The sequence below is a fragment of the Trachurus trachurus genome (genome assembly GCF_905171665.1).
Source record: "Trachurus trachurus genome assembly, chromosome: 6".
Lineage (NCBI taxonomy): Eukaryota > Metazoa > Chordata > Actinopteri > Carangiformes > Carangidae > Trachurus > Trachurus trachurus.
The window spans coordinates 5036385-5060481 of record NC_139897.1 but is presented as its reverse complement, the minus strand read 5'-3'; the positions used below and the strand labels follow the sequence as shown (position 1 = coordinate 5060481).

At 41.2% G+C, this 24097-nt stretch overlaps 1 protein-coding gene across 1 annotated transcript; it reads left to right on the top strand.

Moving 5' to 3' along the window:
* Window positions 1–11925: 11925 nt before the first annotated feature.
* On the top strand, window positions 11926–23072 carry LOC310987076 (rhombotin-1-like). The gene is made up of 5 exons (XM_083973244.1): window positions 11926–12415; window positions 13186–13399; window positions 16347–16472; window positions 16796–16904; window positions 22515–23072. The coding sequence occupies exons 1-4, from the start codon at window positions 12394–12396 to the stop codon at window positions 16899–16901; spliced, it is 468 nt and encodes a 155-aa protein (XP_083829370.1). The 5' UTR covers window positions 11926–12393; the 3' UTR covers window positions 16902–16904; window positions 22515–23072.
* The last annotated feature ends 1025 nt before the right edge of the window (window positions 23073–24097 follow it).

Sequence of the window (24097 nt, the reverse complement as noted above, 5' to 3'; positions counted from 1 at the left end):
GTTGGTGAACACTTTTACTTTGGTGAATTTGTTTTTTTGATTTCCGATTCCATTAGAACAATTCAGAGTTAACAGACGCTCTTTGCCTCTCTGAAGAGCCTGGTGACGCGAGGCTGGCTTTGGGTTGGGACGATCTGTTTAGGATCAGAGGTTATTGCTGAACTGGGTAGAGGCTCCTAACATGGGGACAGGACCCTGAGGATGGGTCACATTTAGAACTTTCTCTCATATCTGTCTTTGTGTTGTCATTCAATTTTACATCCCCACAAAGATGGAAAGAGGTTGTTCATCACTGTGGTTTCTCTCATAAAACAAACTCATCAGACAGTTCATCTGTTCGTGGAGGCCTAGCTGCAGGACTGATTAGCTAGTGATGAGTGGATGACAATGAAATGTTTCAGCTGTGTGAAACTTTCCAAAGACTAACATATATACTGGTACGTGTGTTGACCATGCACAAAGCATCTCCCTCATCACTGTGCTCACAGCGTGCTGCTGTAGCTGTGGATTGACTCTGCAGCGCGCTGACTGAATGTGTCAACAGCCTTTAAGACAGCTGTGTCACTGTTAAACTGCTTTGTGCACACAGTGTGTCCTCACTTCAGTGCTATGCAGCTGATTGGATGGTTTTCTGTTTAGATGTGAGAGAAATTGTATTAAATGAACATTATATAGAAATACTGACAGTTTTACTGTTTTGTAATTATACCACTCATTGGAAGCCAGAGCCTCTATTAATCCTGTTGATTGTACATACAGCTTGATTGACCTCCAAGGGGCCCTGTGATATAACATCTCATTTTGACCCCCACAGTGGCAGTTTCAATATTTTCCCTATAGCTTGCCGCTTGTTTTGGACTTTGGACTCTTGTTTTCTTTAGTTCCTGTTTTATTTTGAAGTTCCTGTCTTGTCTTCCTGTGTTCTCCCGCCTGTATGATTACCTCATGTGTCTCACCTGTGTCTGATTGCACCACCTGTGTCTCGTTTCCTCGTGTATATAACCTCTGTGTTTCCCTTTGTCTCATGTCGGTTCATTTGTCGTTAGGGGTTTCCTGTGTTCCTAGTCCGGTAGAATAAAGCCCTTTTTGTTCTTGTGCCTAGTTCTGGTGAGTCTGCGTTTGGGTCCTGCAATTCCTGAAAAACGTGACAGACATCCTCTGCCCTTAGACCCTCACATTCACTGAGGAGAAACTCCATAGGAAACCCTTTTAACAGGGAAAGACTGGCAACTCCTCTCCCCATGTCAGCTGCTCCAGCCCCCTGTGGCCCTGCACAGATGGGCTTTAGGGAGTAAGATCAGCCTTTTCACAGTTTTGTAACATTAGACACATTAAAATATTAATCAGTGTAAATGTTTTATATGTATACATGTCAGATTTATTGATGATAAAAACCTTTTTTTCCCGCCACAATTAATCAAGTTATGTGCATGGAAGTCATTCTCCATTCCTTACTGTTCATATGAAATGATTTTTTAAAAATGTAATACAATAAAGTATGTTACCATTTCATCTGATGTCATGTGATCATTCTTGTATTTGATCTTTTTCCAGGAGCAGATGAGAACCCAAAGCTTTAAAATTAAAAATACAAAACAGCAAAAACCTATGAAGGACATGAACACATTCAACGCTGTGCTGTTGTTCTTTTTGAATCCAGTTATGTCACCATAATGCTACAGAAAGAATGTACCACACATTGTGTAAAATAAGTGGGTAAAACATGTAGTCAGCACTTTGTAGATGAATGTTCCTTTTGTAAATACTGTAAAAACACTGGTTGTTCCAGAGGAAATTAAAGTTAAACATTGCCTAATCAGACGCTTATTTTAGTTCCTCTGAAGGCTGACTCTTTCATTTTGAGCTTAGCTCTAATTAGATGACCGTGAGAGGCGGAATTTCACTGAAGCCTTCAGAGAGCAGGAATTTCCTGTGTGCAGCTGCTAAAAATAGCAGGTTTGGAGGCAGGAGAAGTGAGAAATGCACCATTATAACAGTGAATTCTTTGGTCAGCCAAACAAAGCTATAGGTTCCTAAGGTTTCCACCAGATGGCAGCACAGTTATCTAAAGCTTACATCATGCTCTCTTTTGCTACCCTGTTGTAATGATTTTGGGGGCCTGATCTATTACACACTTAGCCTAATCAATTCTGGAGACAATTGGAAATGAACAACAAAACACAAATCAGAGAAATCTAGACTAGACTGAGTAAAACAAAGAGAAAGTTGTTGAAGTAGAGACTGTCTCCAGTGCATCCCTGCTAGATCTCACAGCCACTCCACAGGCACAGCTCCTGACCTCCATGTGAGATTGAAGAGACATATCAGCCAAGACAGCCGTACAATATCCAGACCCTCCATCTTCTCGTAGCATGTCACCGTAGAGCTTCTTCACCACCTCAGCAACCTCTACCGGTGTTAGGGAAGAGAATTCCCCTGACTCTTCCATCTCTGCCCCCTCCACAGATAGTGTGTTTCAGGAAAGGTTCAGGAGGAGTGTTTCTTCACCACCCAACGACATCCCCAGTCCATGTCAGCTGTTCTCACTCTCAACTGAATTAAGCCTGGTTCGAGCCGTGCTTCCCCTTTTCTGAGTCCCTGATTGGTCCTGAACAAAAGTCTTCCTCCGTGGCCTCCTGAACTCCTCCCACACCTGAGTTTGTGCCACTGCTCATAAGTATGAACAACCTTATGTTCAAACATGGTGTTTGTTCTGCTCAAACTATGACTAGCAGAGAAGTCCAATAACAAAACACCACTCTTTTTTCAGATCAGGCAGGCTGTTCCTCCCAGGCACGGCCATCCAGGTTTCTCTTGGAGCCGCTGTAGCGTCAGCTGTTGGCTCTGTACTTCAGGTGCTCCGTCGCCTGTCGGATGAGCTGTGTGAAGAGGTGGGAGATGTCCTGGTAACTCTCTGCAGCAAAGACCTCCTGGAAACAACAGCGGTTTTCCTGAGCCAGGTGGATTCCCCTTAAAGACCCCCTCCCATGAAAATCGTGTTTTTCGTGCTTTTCACGTGTTCCTGTAGCATTTTTCTTGTGTTAGAGGACATATCAGCAGAAAAGGAAGTGCAAAATTGCATTTCTGAGTTTTTCTGCCTTCAAATTGCTGTGAACCAATGGCAGACGCAAACTGGCAGTTTCAGGGAGACTGGAGCTGACGTGTCACAACCCCAGGGGAGGGCACTAGTGCTACAAGCTCCCGCCCCGCTCTGCATCTGGCTCAGAGGTGAAAGGCTTGACAGCTCGGTGTAGCTGTCAAGGTGTAACAGGTGTAGCTCACCTGGTAGAGCAGCTTGCATCGTGAGCAAGGACTATGTTCCAGTCTGGAATCGAATCCCAGTGTGCAGTTTTACGCTAAACGTGCTGAATCGGTAATTGTACAATGTCCAGCTGTCAGTGAGCGGGGGGTGGCTCAGCTGGCGCGGAGCAGCGCAGTCTCCGCCCACCCTCCAGAGGTGCATTGCTAATGAGCTGCTGGTGCTGTGCAGAAGGAGAGCCCTGGGAAATGGCACAGGTTTTGTGATTTTGGCTAAAAACTTCATAATCACAATTTAAAGACCACAGAGAATGTTTTAAAATAACCAAAAAAGGTTGTGGGAGGGGGACTTTAAGGACACCACCCAGACTCCTAGAAGGCCAGATATTTTGAACTGCTGTCTAGTGCTGACCCGCAGCTGCATGGAGGTAACCTTCTCATTCAGCGAGGAGAACTCCAACACCGTTGGGCTTGTGAGTGTTCTGATGCCCAAGTCCAGCCACTGTCCAGGAGTATGGTGGTTCCTATCCCAACAATGTTCATCATATCAGATCTGTTGTATGATTTGATCTCTTTCCAGTATGAATGTTTGTGAATGAATAGAGATCTAAGGCCAAGGATGAGTTCTCAGGCTGTTTTTATAAATTTAAAACAGGTAACTGATTTTATTGTTGTGGTTCATTCTGAATACATTTTCTCTATATAATTCTCTCCTCTATAAAAAATAAAATAAATAAATAAAGTCCCTGTCTCACACAGGAAGTCATGCATTTTACATTTCCAGCAGCAGCAGTAGCTGGCTGACAAAAAAGAGAAAAAAACAGAAGAAAAGAAACGAGAAAAGAAAAGAAAAGAAAAGAAAAGAGCTTCACCTACAGAGACTGAACAGGAAATCTGGGAGACAAGACATCATCATCACCACTGACCTTAACTGACAGCTAATCCTATACTGCTGAAATTAGCAACTTAAATTAGCACAAACTTGTCAGGAAAATGCAAATTAAATAGTAGCAAGGGAAGTGTAAATGTGTGATAAACTCATCTCCTCCCCCCCTTTTTTCTTTTCTTTGTCTCAATTTTCCCAGAGAAATGAGGAGAGCAGACGGAGGGAGACACAACCTACAAGTGTGGCCTCATAGCTTCAGGTCAGTGATCTTATTTGGCCCCTGTGTGCTGGAAGAATTGGTTTTGGCTGAGGACAACCATCCGAACCGAGGGGATTGGATGCTGCTGGGACACCGTGAGAGCCAATCAGAAAGGCCATCGATCAGTTCCCCTTAATCTCACAGCTGGTGAGCACATCCCCATTCCAATCTAAAACTAGGCAGCTTAGTCAGACTGACAGGGGATTGGATGACTCCAGAAAAACTTGAACCTCCACAGACATGGATTCACATTAGAGGGGGAGCAGTTTGTCTGGTGCTGATTGAAAATCTGTAAGTTCCATAAAATGTAGAAATAATGTTTATAATAGTTTGTTTCCAATTCAGATCAGTTAATAAAGGAAACAGGTGGAGTTGTCCTGACTGAAACATTTTGCCTCTCTAACAAGATTTTAAGGCGATCTGAACACTCACTTGGCTGAACATACACATTCATAATAATATACTGAATGAGTTTGTTTCTTGCTGTGAAAAACACAATGCATCCTCTGAGAAAAGAGAAACAATCTCTGAAATAATTCTGGTGTCACAAGACCTTTAATTAAAAATCGAAGATTGTTTGTTGCACAACATCTGGTTCATCTAGTTTGACTAAACAAGAATGTTTTTCATGGATGTGTTGAATCTGATGAAGCAGTGAATGTCAGACTTATGAATGATGATGAAGACTTATTCCTTAAATGCTGCAGATGTGGGAAAAGAAGAAGTTGAAAACACCATCCACCTACACAGATAAAAGGTTTATCCTGAATATTTTTCTGATTTTATACTCACTTTGTCAGAACTGACTGACTCAAGGCTGGACAACGGAAGGAGGGCCACACAAAAATAAGTAAACTTTACTCAACTAAAGAGAAAACGAGTCTTAACACAACGACAAGCCCAAAGGGAGAGGAAGCGCAAGAGATCCAGAGGTGACTCTGGCTGACAACCAGACTCCACCTACCAGGCGCCTGCAGAGAGGTCTGACTGCAGAGGGTTGTCCTACCTCTATGTGGTTATTAATATTTTAATCACAGCAGCCACACTAAGTACAACACACATACACGCACACACACTGCATACTCTGATGTGTCAAGTGGAACTTCTGAGTCTAACATAGTCAAAGTAAATGCATCATTTAAATCACTTCTGACTATTATTTTCAGTGACATATGCTTTTTTTGTTGAAAGTATAGTTTTATTCCTTTATTAGATAGTACAGTTGAGAGATAGGAAATGGAGGAGGCAGAGAGAGGGGGAATGACATGCAGGAAAGGGCCGCCTGATGCTGGATTCAAACCGGGGCCGGCTGTAGCCTCTACACATACCTACTGCGCCACTCTGCGCCCCAGTGCTTTTTAAAATATGTTTATATTCTGTCTTCGCTGTTCTTAGAAAGTTGTTTATTGGCGCAAACAGCTTAAAGGACAATAAAGGCACTGATGTAGCACAAAACACTGAACTCCCAACTATAGTCTTTTTGTTGTTGTTTGATGGAAATGTTACCAAATGTTACCTGGCTCTGGGCCAGGACCTCCCTGAAGTCCTGGGCCCCAGGCCAGTGGCTGGTAGGTCTGTTCAGTAATATGTCCATGGGTGTGAGTTTTTATTTATTTATTTATTTTTATTGGTTTATTTGTAACAGCATATTCATGGACATACAATATGTAAATATGCCAGATTTAGCTCTAACGCTAATTTCCATAGTTCACACTAAAACAACATTAGACAAGGACAAGAACAAGAACAAAGCACAACACAATATATCTACTTTTTATTTTATTTTATTGTTTATTTGACGAGGACAATGCACAAATTGTGACGCGCAAATCACATTGTGTAAATATGCCGGATTTAGCTCAAAGCTATTTCCATCCGTAGTCCTCACATTTAAAGACGGACAGACATACCATACAAAAGGGTAACAATAGGAAGCTACCTGCGTAAATATGAGTATGAAAAAACATAGTATTACAACAATAAGAAAACAGATAGCAACCTGCATAAATATAAGAGGGGACAGAGTACTGGCAGCAGTTATAAAACCGATAACAATGCCATGCAGCGCTGCATGGCATTGTTATCTTTATGAGAAAACAGAATATTATTATTATTAATAATGTATTCTGTTGATTCTTTCACTTTGATGCAGTGACACACCTAAAATGGAACAAGCGAATGTGACTTTTTTTCAACATGAGTAAGCATGTGTAAAAATTGTGGTCATCACATTCAAAAGGTGTATGTGTTAGAGGACATAGAGTGGCTGTTGAGAAGTGTAAAGTGGAACAGTAACATGATATAAATTCAACAACCACTTTTTAATCCCACCATCCTTCCTGAGCCTGAGATTGTGTGAATGCCGTTCAGTTTTGATATGATTCACATGTTTGGAAATATCAGCCACAGAGAATCTGTTGCCCATCAGCAGAGGCAGCATTGTAGCAAACTATAAATTTCACCATAGACTCAAACATTTTACATTCTCATTGTGGCTCAGGTAGAGTGGGTTGTCCACTATTTGAAAGGTCGGTGGTTTGATTCCTGGCTCCTCCAGTCTGCATGTTGAAGTGTCCTTGAGCACAGTTATTGAAGGCTGAATTACCCATGATGCATGCCTCCCAGTATGTAATGGAAAAGCGCTGTATGCATAGAAAATGTGCTGTATGCATGTGTAATTGAATGGCTGAATGTGGCTTGTAGTGTAAAGTGCTTTGAGTGGTCGATACGACCAGAAAAGTGCTAAATAAGTGCAATCCATTCACCATTTACCATTACCTCATAGAAACCTTAGAGGCTTGGCTCATTTGGGTATAGAAGGTGTGAAGAGCCATACTACAGTACATTATGCTTCACTTCCTGCTTGCACAACTGTATTTAAGGTTTTCTGGCAGTTTTACTCTGACAGATCAAATAAATCTCCTTCAAGTGTGACAGACTGCATCTGTAGCAGAGAAACATCAACCAAAACGGTGCTTTCCAAGATATGATGCATTAATGTTACTATGCTGGTTTGAACTTCAGAACAGTTTCTTGAGTCTCCATGACCCAGTTACTGTATACACAGACAGATGAGGTATGATAGAAGGTGTCTGACATGTGGATAAGGAGTCATAACCAAAACTGGGAAATGCGTGTCGACCTAAACCTCACTTTCCCTTCAGAGATCGTTGTGATCAACCTGTGCCTATATCTCGTCGTCTGGTCCAACTCGTGCCGGCGGCGTGTCTTCATCGTTGAGCTGGCGGTCCCTTGGGAAGATGCCATGCATTAGACATATGAAAGGAAAAAGCTATACGCTATGCCAACTTGGCAGCTGAAGCAGAAGAACGGGGCTGGAGTGTGAAGCCCAGTGGAGGTGGGCTGCCGGACAAGTCCACAGCAAGGCTCCTGAAGGAAGTTGGCATCAGAGGGCAGATCCAGTGGAAGACCATCAAATAACTTGTCACAGTTGCTGAGAAGAGGAGTCACTGGCTGTGGTTGCTTTTTCAGTCTTATAGCTCACAACCTAAAGAAATGAACAAACTTGTAAAGTCAAGGATTGGAAAATTGAATAAGCCTCTTTATGGAACAGTGTCCTCCTTGCAATCATGCCATCTTTCACAGGTTTACAGGTTTTGGACAAACAGCATCAGAGCACAAATACTATATCTTTCAGTCTTCATTTTGAAGAGCTGTATGACATTGCATTGTACTAAAGAATGACTTACCACAGGAAATCTGCATTGAAATGGACAAGGATCACCTAACCTCAGTGTGTTTACTGTCCTTGGAGGCATGTTTCTGTTCCAGGAGTGAACAGCAATTGATCTCCCTAAATGGAAAGGCAAAACACATAATGCAGCCACAATCATACAGCTTGTCCTGAAGCACTAAAACAACCCAATGATACCTACAGTATGACGTAAACCAGCAGCATCCTTCTGACTCACACATTCACACATGAAAGCTTCAGCAGTAGAACAGTTGATCACACAACTTTATCACCAGGGAAAAGTGTTAATGCACACACACGCTGTCTTAAGAAAGTTGCCTTGGTGCTTTGCTCAAGGTTGTGGTGGTTTAGTGGTCTAGCAGTACCATATTCACCTGTCTCTGATACCTAAATAGACTTGCACCACGAGCACCAAACAGACATAGATGCCTCACAACAGCCAGAGTGTCAGATCTGCTGTATGTTATGTCACTAGCTTTCCCCACCCGGTCCTGGGATTAGAACTAACCTCCCTCCCCTCGGTGGTTTAACCTCCTGGGAGTGCAGGTGCAGCTCAGTGTCAGTTGAACTTGTCTTGTTAAGCACTTTGCCTCTGAAGCTTCTTTCCATTCATCATAAATGAAAGGTTTGTGAATGTCAGACTTTGTTTATCTCCCTTCCACTGGGCCTCTTGGTCCTTGGGGAAAACACATTTATGTGAGTGAAATGTGATGTTTTAATTTGGCTTGATCGTTATCTAACTCTGCAAAAGCCAAATTGCAGTGTTATGTAATATATTGTCTTCTGTCAATTAACTGATGAAGAAAATAATAGAAAATCTGAGCTTGACACTTCATTATTGACCATGGAAACAAACAGCAGTTGATAAAACAGTCTCAACTCAAATTAATGAGGAAGTGGAAAACTTTTGACCCCTATATTAAAAGAAAATAAAAAAAGAAAATAAAAGTATAAGAGTTGTTTTATTCAAAGTAAAACCAAGAATCTGCAGCTTTGAGTAAACAACAGCATGTGTTCACTATGTTAGTGTGGTACATCACTATCTTTAAAATACAGCTGAGGCTGATGGGAAGGTTATTACTTTAGCATCTGGTCATAAATTAAATTATTGAACAAGGTCAAATCTTTACCGTGGTACTGGATGAAAAGTCCAGGGATCACTGAAATCACTAGGTTTCATTTCTTGAAGATGATCAATAAAGGTAAAAATTTCATGGCAATATTTGCAGTTGTTGAGATATTTCAGTCTGGACTGAAGTGGTGCACTGACCAAAACCGTGGCCACTCAACAGAGGAAGTTCCAGAAAATACTTAATGATGTTCCAATTGTAGTCTCACATTCATGTCTATTGACTTTTACCTCATTCAACAGTTTAAAGAAACTACATTTTGCATTTTGAAAGGGAGAAAAATCAAATGAAGACATGTGAAGTATAGAAATGTAAAGTGAATGATGAAAAACTGCCTCCAAGTCAAAACACCAGTGTTTTGACAAGAAACAGCTGGTTGTGGTTTCACATGCGAAACCACGTGTAACCAGTCGCAAATTGCAGCAGTTTTCTCGTCTTCCCTCTGACAATTTCAGCTGTTACTGTATAAAATATACTCCTGCTGACCCGGCCTCTCATGGCATTATGTCTGACAAACAGCTCTTCCACAAAGCATCTTCTAAATTTGTCCCTGCCCTTTTCACACTGAGGACCTGACAGCAAGGCAAACCGCAGCAGATGGCCAAAAAGGCTTCCTATTTTCACAGACTGCTAATTAGAGCTCTAACCACAGCTCACCTTTAATGTCGGCCACGGACTGCTTTTAGCGCAATTAGTCTAATGGGGTCTGGGCCTGTGAATAGCCTGTAATGTTTAGACCGGGCCAGACGTTGCATTGGAGTTGATGTATGTCAAAATAGAGGACAAGAGGGGTCTAATGCACAGAGGATCCATTTATCACCGCAGCCCGTGGAGGACAAGACTGTAACCATGATTACCCAGAGAAACTATTTAATTAGATACATTAATAATTGAACTAATTAGCTCCCATGTGTCTCACAAATGAAGAGGGAACCTGGAGCTTCACTTGCACCTAATCAGCTGATTAATTAGTCTGTTGATCGTTAGCTGTCTTGACGGTCTATATGCGATCAGATGAGAAGGCGGATAATGAGGGAATAGTCGGTCGATGGTGCTGGTTAATTAGTGTGACCTGATCCAGGGGCCATGTTAGAACAGTTGTTTATGCCACAACTTCTAATGAGGAGGATTTAGGGCTGGATGATCTATTTAGAAGCAGGCTGCAATGTTGTTTATGGACTGGGGTCAGTGCTGGCCTTGAAAACTCCAATGAAAATCATTATGATTCTCCGATAATCTATCCATAGGGATTCATAATGTCTCTGAGGTTCTCAATATTAACTTATAATAATGACCTTCCCATACTTTATGGTGTCTTTATTCCTAAGTCTTCTGTACAGTGACTCACATGAGCTCTGATAGTCAACAGTGAGCTCCAAAGCTATTTAGATTTCAACAGTGTTATATCTTTTATAATCTCATGAGGCCTCACAGTGTGTGGTAGGCTCATTAAGTACAGCTACTGTTACTATAACTGTGGTGGTTGCTCATAGATCTATACAGTAGCTATACTATATATACTATTGAGTGGTTTTATCTGGAATGTCTGTTTATTTTCATCCTTGGCTTTTGGATTTTTGAGTGGACAAAAAAGATGACTTTTACCTTTGTTAATGTATTATTTCTTTTAACCAATATTATTCCGGGGTAAAAATTCCAAATTGCATTCCAACAACATATGCAGGTCCAATCTAGTCAAGACCGTAGATTTACAATGTTTTTTATCACATATACAGTATATCACCACAATATTCCTACAAGATGTTGTGTTTATTGTTATCTTGTTGTTATCCTTCGTGTTCCTTCAACACTCAAGGACTTTGTCTCCAATGGTCTATTATCGGTATATTGTTTGTAAATTCCCATAATTAAAGGCTAAAATATTCCTACAGTGATCTGTGCTTATCTTGCCCTGTTACTTCATTGTGGAATGTCATGATATTTCCTAAAACAACCCTTCAGTGAAGCACTAGCACTCTGTTGTTCAGTCTGTCTTATTTATAGCCACTTTATAAACCTTTAATTCCCTGTAAAATATTGCTCAAGATCTTTAAACTAACTCGTTTTTAGTACATTTATTTTAATTCCAATAATATTCTTATAATTCTGTGAAGGACCTGAGGTCAGTGACCTTTGGGACATTATGGGATGCTGCTTTAAAATGACAAAGGCTATGCTTAAAAGCTGGATGCCTTTTATTCCAAAGTGATGCTGCAACACTGAGTCTTTACCCTCATTTAAGCTGTTATTAGGCTACCTGTTTCTTACAGATGAAGCACACAAACACACACATGAAGGGATGAACACACTGAATATATGTCACACACACACACACACACACACACACACACACACACACACACACACACACACACACACACACGGAAAAGGCGCTGCATCTGCTGTGCTGAAAAGCCACAGCTTTGACTACAGGGCGCCCTGGAGATAATTGGTGTCCTTGGAGTTGAATAAGCTCATTCTAAAACACCTCAGGCCCGAGCTGTCCTGGTGTGTGACTGTCTATTGAATAATTGATTCAGAGAGAGGGAGGGGGCGGTTACTATCAGATCTGAGCATAATGACTTTATATAATTAGCACGCAGCGTTGAAAAAACCATTTGACTGTGGGAGTTTTTTGTCGAGAGGGAGAGACAGAGGGAGAGAGGGAGAGGAGAGGGAGAGGGAGGGAGGGGGGAGCTGAGTGGAGCCTCGGTCTGTGCAGTGGAGCTCATTTAGGGGGAACAGCCGCAGCCTGAGTAGATACAGAAATGCTTATGCACTGACATCAGCCAAGATAAAGCCACAGCCACTCTTGTTTTGAGGACGGCTCTCCTGCCGGCAAGGTGATACCCGGTCGGGGCCGCGGCTCGGCTCTCCTCTCCTCTCCTCTCCTGCATCCTCGGGGCTATTTTTACGCACAGAAAGCGACTCTCGCTGTTTCTTGTGGCTTTTTCTTTCGGGGGACTATGAGGAGCGGAGCTGGAGTTTGAACGACTCCGGCTTTGTAATTTCCACAGAGTCAAAGCCCTCTGTGTTGATTACCTCTCCTCGTGGTGGTGGTGGTGGTGGTGGTGTCCTGGAGGCACGAGGAGAAAAGAAAAGCTGTCATCTCTCCTGCTGTTGGATTGTTGTCGTTTCCAGAGGGATGGTGTTGGACAAGGAGGAGAGTGAGTACAGTAATGATCTGAACTAGTAGTATTACATACACTCAGTGGTCAATTTGTTAGGTACACCTGAACAATCTACTGTAATGCTGCTGCTCTGCCATTAAGTCTACTTTCATGCTCATGTGTTGATGTACTAATACTGATGTCATTGTTTGTGGTGACTTTGAATTTTTACATTGAGAATGATTGGATTTCTGGCAGTGTCCCATTTAATTAATTGCAACAGACTGCACAGGTGTACATGATAAATTGGTTGCTGTCTGTATATATATATATATATATATATATATATATATATATATATATATATATATATATATATATATATATATATATATATATATATATATAGAAAAAAACAGATGCTAGTCTGCAAATGTTTTTATAGTCAAGATTGATGATGAGATGTACAGAAAACCACCAGTAAATTCTCAGAGGAACTTTAAGGAACTTTCGACCCTTGTTGTCTTCCTAATGATTGTTACAGTGAGTTTGCCCATAGTATATTCTTGCAGGGGACTGTCTGATATATCTAAGTGGCCTAACTGATTGTTTGTAGTTACAATTCAGTGACACTTAAACTTCTGGTGTAGAGACGATGCAGTTAAATATATTTTTTTAGCATCTCCTGCACTACGTGAATGTTACTTCTTAAATTATTTGATTTAAGTGATTCATTTTTGACATGTTCCTCAGTCTTCAAATGAAATCCATCTCTCTCTGTCTCTGTTTTTGATCTCCTGTCAACCTGTTGGTCTGTCTCCTGCCAGGTGTGTCTCTCGTGTCTCTCCAGTCCAGAGAGAAGCCGAGGGGCTGCGCCGGCTGCAACGGCAAGATCCGGGACCGCTTCATGCTGCAGGCACTGGACAGGTACTGGCATGAGGACTGTCTGAAGTGTGCCTGCTGTGACTGCCACCTGGGCCGGATGGGCTCCACGCTGTACACCCGTGCTAACCTCATCCTCTGCCGCAGAGACTATCTGAGGTAACCAGAATCCTTCCACAGAACGTTACAGGATGATATAGAGTTTAATCAGTTGCATCATGCAGCTTCAAAACAGATCATCTTGGAGGTCTAGTGCAGAGTGTGTAGTTGAAAGTAAAAGGTGAATGAGCTGCTGAGGCTGAAGCTGAGGGTTGTGTCCAACAAGAGAATCATGTGATAATGAAAAGGTGCTGGAGCATTTCAACTTGCCATTGACAGCCCTGTGGAATGTACAGACACGATAATGCATGCAAACTCCACAAAATTACCATGATAAACACATTTGTATCTATTTATATTCATTATTTCCATATGTTCACCCCACACTTGGAGAAACCGTACAGGATAAGAATCTCATGTTGAGCCATGTTTAGCTGTTTACTCAAGTCAGATTTGACTGGAGTCAGCTGAGTCTGAACAGTTTAGGTCCCTGCGAGGGACATGCTGTTGGCTGATGGGTCCACGTATTAAAACAAATATTTGATTTATAAAAAGCTGATCCACTTTGAAGGCTACGGGCTCAGGAGAGTTGATAACAACAGCAGCAGTGTAGAGTGATCTCCCACAGTCTGGACTAAAACCAGCTTTAGTGAACAGTAACAGGATCAGCAGACTGTTGACCTTTTTGCATGTTTCAAGTGTCTGTTAAAAGACTTTAACGAAGCCACAACAGAGCAGTGTGTGGTTTATGACTGCTCAGCTTCCTCTTGTTCCTCTGCTCCCCTTTTTTTATTGAACCTTTAAACCAATTGGACTTATTCATCAGACAGCAAACAAGGAAAAGAACACGCGAGACAAACAGAACAGCCGATTTCATGTTAAACAGAAGTAGGCTACATCAAGGGAGCTAAGCTAGGCTAACTACCTGTAGGTTCCAGACATTTGTTTAGTGCTATCAGATGAATTACTGAGTATAATGATTAGAGTATTTCCCACATGTCAAACTACTACCTAATCATGGAGACTCTATAATAAAGTGTGCTTATGGTTGTATGGATCTGCCATGCAAAGTTTGTAACTTTTATGACACTTCAAACGATCTTCATAAGCCCCTCAGATAAAAAATAATGTTTGTAGATCTCCTGAAAATTCCTGTGGTGAGAGTGTTTGTCACTACACCTTGTGTGGCTGTGATACAATGAACATATATATAACAGCATTCCACCTTAAACACCTCTTGACCATGAATCTTGATGGCACCACTTCTACACAGACCTAAATCTGGTTCAAATAGCTCCTCTGGGAGTTATATACCCTTAATTTCTTGCCTGGAATAACGAGGTCTGGTGTCAGGTCAGCAGGAGAACTCCTGATATCTCAGCCACATTGCTAAACTCATGTGTTAGTCTCATGTACAATCCAGCTGGATTTGGTTTGAGCTAAGTCTCTCATTAGCTGCACTGCACTTAAGAGACCAAAACCCCTTTTGACAGTTAAATTGGCTAGATTGCCTCCTGTTTTCCTCATCATTGCAAGGGTGCAGACCAAAAGCCTTTGAAGAGCGGGATTAAAACCATGTGATTTCTTTTAATTGGACCATTAGTAGAGAATTAGCATTGAGCTTCGCAGCCTTGTTAAGGAGAAGGAAAAAACCCACCAGGTGCCGGTTCAGGACTCAGGCTCGTTAGATCAGAACATTCTGTTAATTAGGACTCTCTTTTGTTCCCGTGTTGGTCACCCGTTTGATGACGTTTTTCATCTGTCATTGGAGGCTCTGGCATACACATACTAGACGCTTTTCCTCCCTCCTCCTCCCCTGGTTTTTTCAGAGTGGTTCCTCCCAAAGCCTCCTTTTTCTATTTGGCCTCTAATGGAGTATGGAAATCAGCTGCGGCCACTTACCTTCATGTGTGTCAGGCTCTCAGGGAGCCGTTTGTTCGCTCTGTTCGAGGTGAATGAGAGGTGAGGCGGTCTGCAGCTGGTCAGCACCGAGTCACTGGCTATTAAAAATAACAAGGGGTTTGCAGGTAGTTTGAGGACAAAGTTCAACTTCTGTTGCATAAATTCAGAGTTTCAGCAGAAAGTGACTTTTGTACTTTGTGAAGTCAGAAAAATGTCCTGTGTTCTGAAGATAAAGTGATATCTTCATATAATTAATGACATTTTCATATCAGTAAATCTCCACTCTCAGCACCTGCTACAATGCAGTAGTGACCTGAGTCATGTCCAGTTCAGGAGAGATTTTATATCTACTGTAATGCTCTGCTTGTTGAGAGCAGGAGCAAAGTTGGTGTTTTTAGAGGAACTGCTTTCACAGCAGCATAACTACTCAACTTTCTAACTACTAACGACTGAACCCATAAAGAGGAACTATGCAAGTCTGGTCGCTTTTCCGCTGTTTTGCTAACCCTCCTCTCGGTCATGTGCATTTGTTTTTAACAAAGCCAATCCATGGAGCGGTGGATAACATTATATAACATTATATAACATAGGCTATAGGATGTTACAAGTGTATTTGTGTAATCTTAACTGTCATAAACAAAACATTGCAGGTTATGGAGCGCGGGAACAAATGTTAACATTTCTATGTTTTCCATATTCTGTGTTATAAACTGTTTTCTTGTCTGTATACAACATCTATTACACGTCTGTCCGTCCTGGGTGAGGGATCCCTCCTCTGTTGCTCACTCTGAGCTTTCTCCATTTTTTCCCTGTTACTGTAAAAGGGTTTTCCCGGGAGTTTTTCCTCAGTGGATGTGAGGGTCTAAGGACAGAGGATGTTGTTATGATGCCCTTTGAGACAAACTGTTTGTAGAAATGTTACAAGTCATGTATTTAACTCTCACAGTTACTCCGAAGCTTTTTAATCGAGGTAAAAATGCAGCATAGCCACGGGAAAAATCCTGCGTAGTTCCTCTTTAAGGCTCCCTTGTTTCATTTTTTGCTGGCTGATACGTCTGAGTGTGTCCAGACTACAGGTCTGCTTGTCGCCCTCTCTGCCTCTCAGGCTCTTCGGGGTGACGGGGAACTGTGCAGCCTGCAGTAAGATGATACCTGCCTTTGAGATGGTGATGAGAGCCAGAGACAACGTCTACCATTTAGACTGCTTCGCCTGTCAGCTCTGCCGCCAGAGGTAAGACTGGGGGAGCAATTAGCCGGGGAGATCAAATTCAGTTGAGCTGTGTAGCTCACTGGTCATCATGAGCATATCACCAATGCACAGCAATCAAGAGGTGATGAAATTCACTGTGCAGTTTAAAACCTCAAGGGGTTAACAACTCTGTATATATCTTGGGTAGTTAATCAAGCAGCAATCATGCAAGATTAATTTCTGATTATCATAGCGGTGGATGTGTTCTGAAAATATGCCTGAAATGCTCCTCTGGGACCTCATGATTCACTTCAGCTCCAGTAAGAACTGAGACCTAGTTCCATATTTTCTATTCCCCTCTGCAGATTTTGCGTGGGAGACAAGTTTTTCCTCAAGAACAACATGATCCTGTGCCAGCTGGACTATGAGGGAGGCCATCTTAATGGCAGCGCTGAGAGGCAGCCTCAATAAGAGGTAATATTCTGATGACGATAAATTACAGTCCCAGACAGCTGGTCTGACAGTTTGAACTAAACCATGCACTGAGATATCTGGAAGGTATACAAGTGGATTCACAAGCTCATCCCAAGTATGACCATATGTAGACATGAGGCTTCAGACCAGAGGCTGCTGACATGAGAGAATCCATGCCAAGATATGTTGCGGTATTAAAAAGAAAAAAAAAACTGCATTATATGACATTTATTATGGATTCACATACATATGTTATCTACTCACCCTCATGTCGACTAAGGGCTGGGAGAATTTTCAGAGTTATCTGTGGCTTCTCTGAGTTACAGCGGGGCTCCATGCAGCACTGCATGTCCATATAACGGTTGCAAATGGATACCACTTTTCTTCGTAACAAAAAGACACACCAAAAAAACATCCAAATACCTCCATGCTGCTCGTATGTAATGTCCCTCTTGTATTGAAGCCCTGAAATGCGAAATTGTTCAGAAAAAAATTAAATAAGTCTATATTTCAAGCTTGTTTGTAGCGGAAGCTCCTCTTCCTGGTTCGTCCAAATCTTGCGCTGAGATATCTGGAAGGTATACAAATGGATTCACAAGCTCATCCCAAGTATGACCATATGTAGACATGAGAGAATCCATGCCAAGATATGTTGCGGTATTAAAAAGAAGAAAAAACTGCATTATATGACTTTTATTATGGATTCACATACATATGTTCAGTTTAAGGGCAGGTTATGAAAATGGATTGAAGTCTGATAATTGAACTCAGGGTGTGTGTCAGGCTTGTGAATATCTGACACATGTATTAAACAGGCTGAGAGCCAGATGTGTCCTCATTACTGCAATAAATTGAACCCTGTCCTTAAAGTCCCCAACATAACCGCTCAATCAATGTCTAATAATTTACACTTAATCTCAACAAACCAAACTAACTGCTGGCGTGGTCGCCGCTCCTTCAGCCTTTTATTGAAAACATAAAGCTGTTTCAGCAGCTTCATACGCACATTTTTTTTCAGGCACTGGTGGAGATAACACTGAGAAAAATAATTAGTGCAACTCTAACTCCGGACTCACTGGTCCCTGGTCAGTGGTCCAGAGGATCGCTGCATACATTCTAAATGCTAATATTGTTTTTTTTATTATTATTATTTTCATGAATTATGAACAAACAAGTATCTTTTACTGTTCTGCATCTGATGAGACTGGTGGGTCTTAGTCAAGTCAACCACAACATAATGTTTCACAGCAGTAAAGTCATGCAGCCGTACACTAAATCACAGTGTGAGAGCATCTCTCTCCAGACACATGAGATTTCTATTCAAACATGAAATGATACATCAAAACTAAAGGCTCAACTCCCCAGTCCCACCTGTGTGTGAAGAGCGGTTCACCCTGGACCGGTCGCCAGTCTACAATCAGGATGGCATATAGACAACAACCACGCTGACTTTGACGTCTTTGATCCATTTAGAGACACCTACAAAGGCAAAGTGCAGTATCTGTAAAAATGCCGAACTGAGAAAAACAGCTTTTTGTGTTTTTAAGGTGTTTTTAAGGTTTAAGCATCAAATTATGAATAACTACCAAGTCTATAATTGATTAGATAAAGGTGGACTGAATTAAATGTATTTTGTAGTTTGTCTTTCTGACCAATTTTGAGCGTTTTATTGCATATTTTGTGACCAATATTGACAGTTTTATGGCAGATACTGCACTTTTGCCCTGGTTTTGGTGCAGATACTGCACTTTGACTTGGTATTAGCTACAGATATGGCACTTTGCCTCGGTTTCACAGTGCTTTTTTGGATGGACAGCAAAATAAAAAGCCCAATAACTCTGGAAATTTTAGCGGTACCAATATCAGATTTCTTTTTTTTTTTTTTTTTTTTAAATGCAGATACTGCACTTTGCCTTTGTACCTGCATGTGTTTGGGCTGAGGGAGGAGGCTGGATGACCCAGAGAAAACATGCAAAACATGCCTTGTTGCTATGAGGCAACAGTGCTAATCACTGTACCAACATGTGTGAAGGCATTTTTAAAGGAAGCGAAGACTGTTACACGGGGTCTCAATACTTTGGCAGTAACTGGATTTACAGGAAAGAGCTGTAAATGATTCAGCCACCTCTGCACGACAATGTCACTACTAAGAAAACAGGCAATATGTTGTTCCAATGCAATGCCATGTTTACTGAATATGAACTGAACAATGTGTGTTTTTGGGAGCGACCTGTCCGTCCAGATGAAGCTGAGCTTGTCAACATGTTGCACAGTGACATGTATGCAGCAGATACATGGTTTAGCTGAAATAACAGTTTGCAGCTGGTGCATTATATGACCCTGCAGGTTCAAGCAAATCTTTTTAAAGCTTTAAACAGCAGACAAATAAATCCTGTGGGAACAGAGCTCTTCCTTCATTGAGCGTCTTGATGGGTGTGGGTGCAGTGGTCCACTGTGAGACCAGATTGTTGGAGTAAGGTTGAAAGCAAGTGCAGCAAATACCACAGTCTCCACAGCTATGAAGATTTCAGGGTTTGGTTCAGTTCAAAAACATTCCCTGAAGCCACCAAGAGGCCAACGTATCATTACAATACAACTGTACAACACTAAGAGTTCATGGTAAAACAGCTTTATACTTCTTCAATTTCTCTTTTCAAAATAAAAATCTTGGTACTTGTGATGGGATCGATAGGACAAAATATTGTGAACAGAGGTAAGAGGTGATGTTTCCCTTATACATGTGTTTGTTGGATGTATAGTTTGTTTGGAGTGGATTAAAATGGGAGTAAATTTAAGACTTGACATTAATGTTGTTTTCTTGGTTCTCATCCATACTTGGATTACACATCCAACACAACCTTAATACCACTACTTAAAGCAGATATCAGCTTCACGGCCGTTTCGGCTAATGCTGCGTTCAAGGCAGGCTTTTGAAACCGTAAGTTACAGCTTCAAGTCACAACTACGACTTGGTAGCGTTCCAGGTAACCCGTAGCTCGTGTTTTTACCATCCTGTTGTCTGTGAAAGTTCCCTATAACGGCCACTCGTAACTTCCGACCCGTGAACTCGTACCAGATCGAACTGGTATGACTTCACAGGAAGGAAAAACACAAAGTACGAGTTTCTTTGAACGCACCATGAGTTAGCAGCCCCCGCCCTTGTCAGGCATCAATTGGTCCTCGTGCTACGTCTCCACATTCACGCGCATCCCTTGGCTGCACACACAGCCCTTCATGCCGTTCTCTCTCCTCATTCGATAACACTTGTATCCCACAAGGAAAATTTTCTCCTCGGGTTACAGCAGAGCAGAGTGACGGAGAGACTCGTGTTTAGGCTGAAATACTTCATGTAAGTGATTGCTGACGGAAAATAGGACTATTTAGGACTTATATTAACAAAAACATTCCACTGATATCTGCTTTAACATCTGGATGATAAAAGCAGGTTTTTAAATGATGAATCACTGCTATTTGTATTTATTGTGAAAATAGTGAAGCATCATCTAAAAATAAGTAGTTTTTAACAGAAATGTCTCCTATTAAACACTCATATTGCCTGCTGGTAATACAACTGTACCTATATACAACAGGCAACCCTACATTTAAAAGGCACAACACAGAATGAAACTAGACTGGCAATCAAATACATGTCAAACACCAGACCTCAGAGAAAATTTCATCAGATTATTATCAATATGAATATGAACAGAATCTGGCTCAAAATCAAATGGGTTCCTCCTGGAAACGTGTTGATGGAGGTAAGAACAAGGTAAATAACAATGAAATCTAATTTGCTTATTGGTTGATAGGTAAAGTGGTGCTGAGTAGATAATGTTTAACTAATCATTTACAGGTTTCTGGTGTTTTTTCCTCCAACTTCATGGGTTAGACATTTTTGTTTCTTGCTTTTAAGGCATTACAAAACAGAAAGTTAATTCTTCTCTACCTTATGCTGTGCTACAATGCATTCAATGCATAAACCTCAGGGAATTTAAAGCCTTTTGGGCCAAATAAAGACTTCAATTCCTCTGGGAGATTATTACAGTTTGGGAAATGAGGTTTCCTTTCACATACGTACATATCTTGGCCTGTTACGAGAAGATGTTAGAGGTGTTATTCTATGAAAAAGAAAAAAGGTCTGCAACATCATGTGGCTCCAGTGCAGAAAATGTATTCAAATCTCATAACGTTTCGAGCTGCAAGCTCTTCTTCAGATGTAGGAGGTGTTATTCTAACCCTAACTAAAACAAAAGGCAATTATTTTTAGGAACAATGGCAATCAACCAACACTTCTGTAGATGTTAGCCAGTATTAGCCAGCTGGCTAATGCTCAAGTCCTTAGGTGTGATGTTCTCACTCGCTGTGCATATTGTTACAGCAACACTATCCAGTATTTGGCCCATTAAACAACACAAGACATAAATTGAGTGGAAAACAATAATCATAATGTAGATCTTGATAAAGATTTTAGGAATAAGGGTCTAGGACTATTTCCAGTGGCAGATTAATACTCTAGTTAGTATTTAAAGCAGCAGCAGGATGGTATGTGGTGGGTGAGTGATGATGACAGTGAAGGAGCATATCACCCACTACAACAGTGTGGATCACTCTATTACATACTCACAACTATTTCAGGACAGCAGTGGAGCTGTGAGGCTCAGAGGAAAAACATCCGGCTTTAAAGGGATAGTTCACCCAAAATTCAAATTTCACTCATTATCTACTCACCCTCATGTCGACTAAGGGCTGGGAGAATTTTCAGAGTCCTCTGTGCCTTCTCTGAGTTACGGGGGGGTCCGCACAGCAGTATTTGTCCATATAATGGTTGTCAATGGATACCAAAAGACACACCAAAAAACATCCAAATACCTCCATCCTGCTCATCTGTAATGTCCCTCTTGTGTTGAAGCCCCGACATGAGAAATTGTTCCGCCGGTGACACAGGAAGAGCAGTGAACCGAGACACTGGGAGCTTCCGCTACAAACAAGCTTAAAATATCGACTTATTTAATTATTTTCGGAACAATTTCTCATGTCGGAGCTTCAATACAAGAGGGACATTACAGACGAGTAGTATGGAGGTATTTGGATGTTTTGTGGTGTGTCTTTTTGGACGAAGAAAAGTGAGCTCCGTTCGCAACCGTCATATGGACAAATACTGCTGCACGGACCCCCCCGTAACTCAGAGAAGGCACGGAGGACTCTGAAAATTCTCCCAGCCCTTAGTCGACATGAGGGTGAGTAGATAATGAGTGAAATTTGAATTTTGGGTGAACTATCCCTTTAACTACAAAGAGAAGACCTGTTATGAATAACCACTCATGGTGTGTTCTGAGTGTTGAGTGTTGTCTTTGTCTTCGAACATTGTATCAAGTGTTTTTGCAAAAGAGAAAATGGTTATTTTTTAATGACACCGTCCTTGTAGCAAATCACAACCATTAATTCATAATGGAGCCTATACACCACAATTTACAATATGACAAATACATTTCTGTTTTCACACCACAGTTACTGGAAGTGCACATGATCTGATCATATGTTTCCACTGAACCCACACAGAGAGACCTGGAGCTGTTTCACATTTTACTCTCTCTCTCTCTCTCTCTGCAGATGAGAGCAGGATGACTGTGAGCCAGTTGGACTGTGGGACTCACAGCAGCTTCCTGTGTCAGACTGAACCATGTGTGGACACATTTCCAGCAGCTCATGTTTGAACTCTCCACTCCGGAGCTGCACAGTAACTATCTTGAAAACTGCTGTTTCTGATCAGATGATGCCAGAGATCGACCACCGAGGTGGAGCAATGAAACTAAGGAGAGGACAGTGATGCTTTGGCCTTATTTCTCTCTCTCCCTCTTTTTTTTGCATTCAACAAAATAGAGTGAACTAGTGTTTGCAAATAATTTGTAGAGTCAGTTTGACTAAACGAAAAAATGAAATACGACAGACGGACAGAGTGGAGCCAGTCGAGCCACACTACCATCAACCAATTCATCCATCAGAGAAAAGTACCAAGTTCTCAGTGATTGTGAAATCATGCTGGCAGTGGGTGAACTGTCTTTTTGTGGTGAACTCCTCCCATCTGGCATAAAGGACGTCCCAAACAAACTGAAACATATTTGAAAATACAGTTTGGTTCAACTCACCAACTGACGAAGATCGACTGTTTGTCTCTCCTGGCCTCTTGAATCTGGAAGCCTGAGTGGGACTTCAGATTGAACCCCAAATAGCTTTGTTTACTCTCTGATCTCAAGTTGTTGTTTTTTTCTCAACTGATTAAACTGAATTTTAATTTCCGTTTACATGCTGCTCATTATTTATGTGCTATAACGACAATTAGCGAAGGAGGGGCATGACACCAGAGGGAGTAAATCAGTAATAATCTGTCTGATGAAGAACGTTCAATACTTACAAATTCCTAAAATAACATGTCCCCTCCCACAATCCTACAGTGTCAACCATGAAATGGATTAATGATTTGCATTTTGCATTTGAGAGGAATTTGTGTGACATAAAGTAATAAAAAAAAATTTCTTGGATAAAACATTAGCCTGTTCATGAACTGCATGAGCACATCACACGTCTATAGGATCAAGTTTAATTCTCTTTCAGCACATAAAACAGACATTTGGTCCTTATTTTGCTTTGACAAAAAAAACCTGCCTAACCACATACTGCCATTTTAGATGAGATGGTTGGACTTAATACTGCTTTAGGTAAAAGTTTAGTTAAAATATTTATCACTCCTGTGGAGAAAACATGATGCTGTGGGACATAATCAGGAAAAAATGCACAGAATAAAGATTAATATGGAAAAACCTAAACAGCGTCAGCAAATCAAAAATGCCACTTACTTTTGCAAATAAAAATGAATCTTTGAACGGCAAATGCAAAACATATTCAGTCTGGGTTAATGTGTTTACTTATCTCAGCTCAGCAGTTATACAAGACTATGCACATCAATCATTTAATAGTCGTATTAATAGTTATAGTGGATATAAATGTATTTAAACAGACATGTGCAGAACCTCTCTTTTCTTTCTTTTTTTTCATGAGATAAAAAGTTATATCACATGAACATCTGAACAGAGGCCTGTATGTCTGCTGTAGGGCTGTGGAAAATGATGATTGAATATGTAATGTTGCCCAAAGCGTTGCATGCATCTACAGTATAGGCCATGAAAAATAAATAA

Excerpts from the sequence above, each read along its gene's own strand:
- LOC310987076 (XM_083973244.1), top strand. The coding sequence starts at position 12,394 with ATGGTGTTGGACAAGGAGGAGA. Across the intron at positions 12,416-13,185 it reads GGTGTTGGACAAGGAGGAGA|GTGTGTCTCTCGTGTCTCTC; the intron begins GTGAGTACAGTA and ends GTCTCCTGCCAG. Across the intron at positions 16,473-16,795 it reads TGTCAGCTCTGCCGCCAGAG|ATTTTGCGTGGGAGACAAGT; the intron begins GTAAGACTGGGG and ends TCCCCTCTGCAG.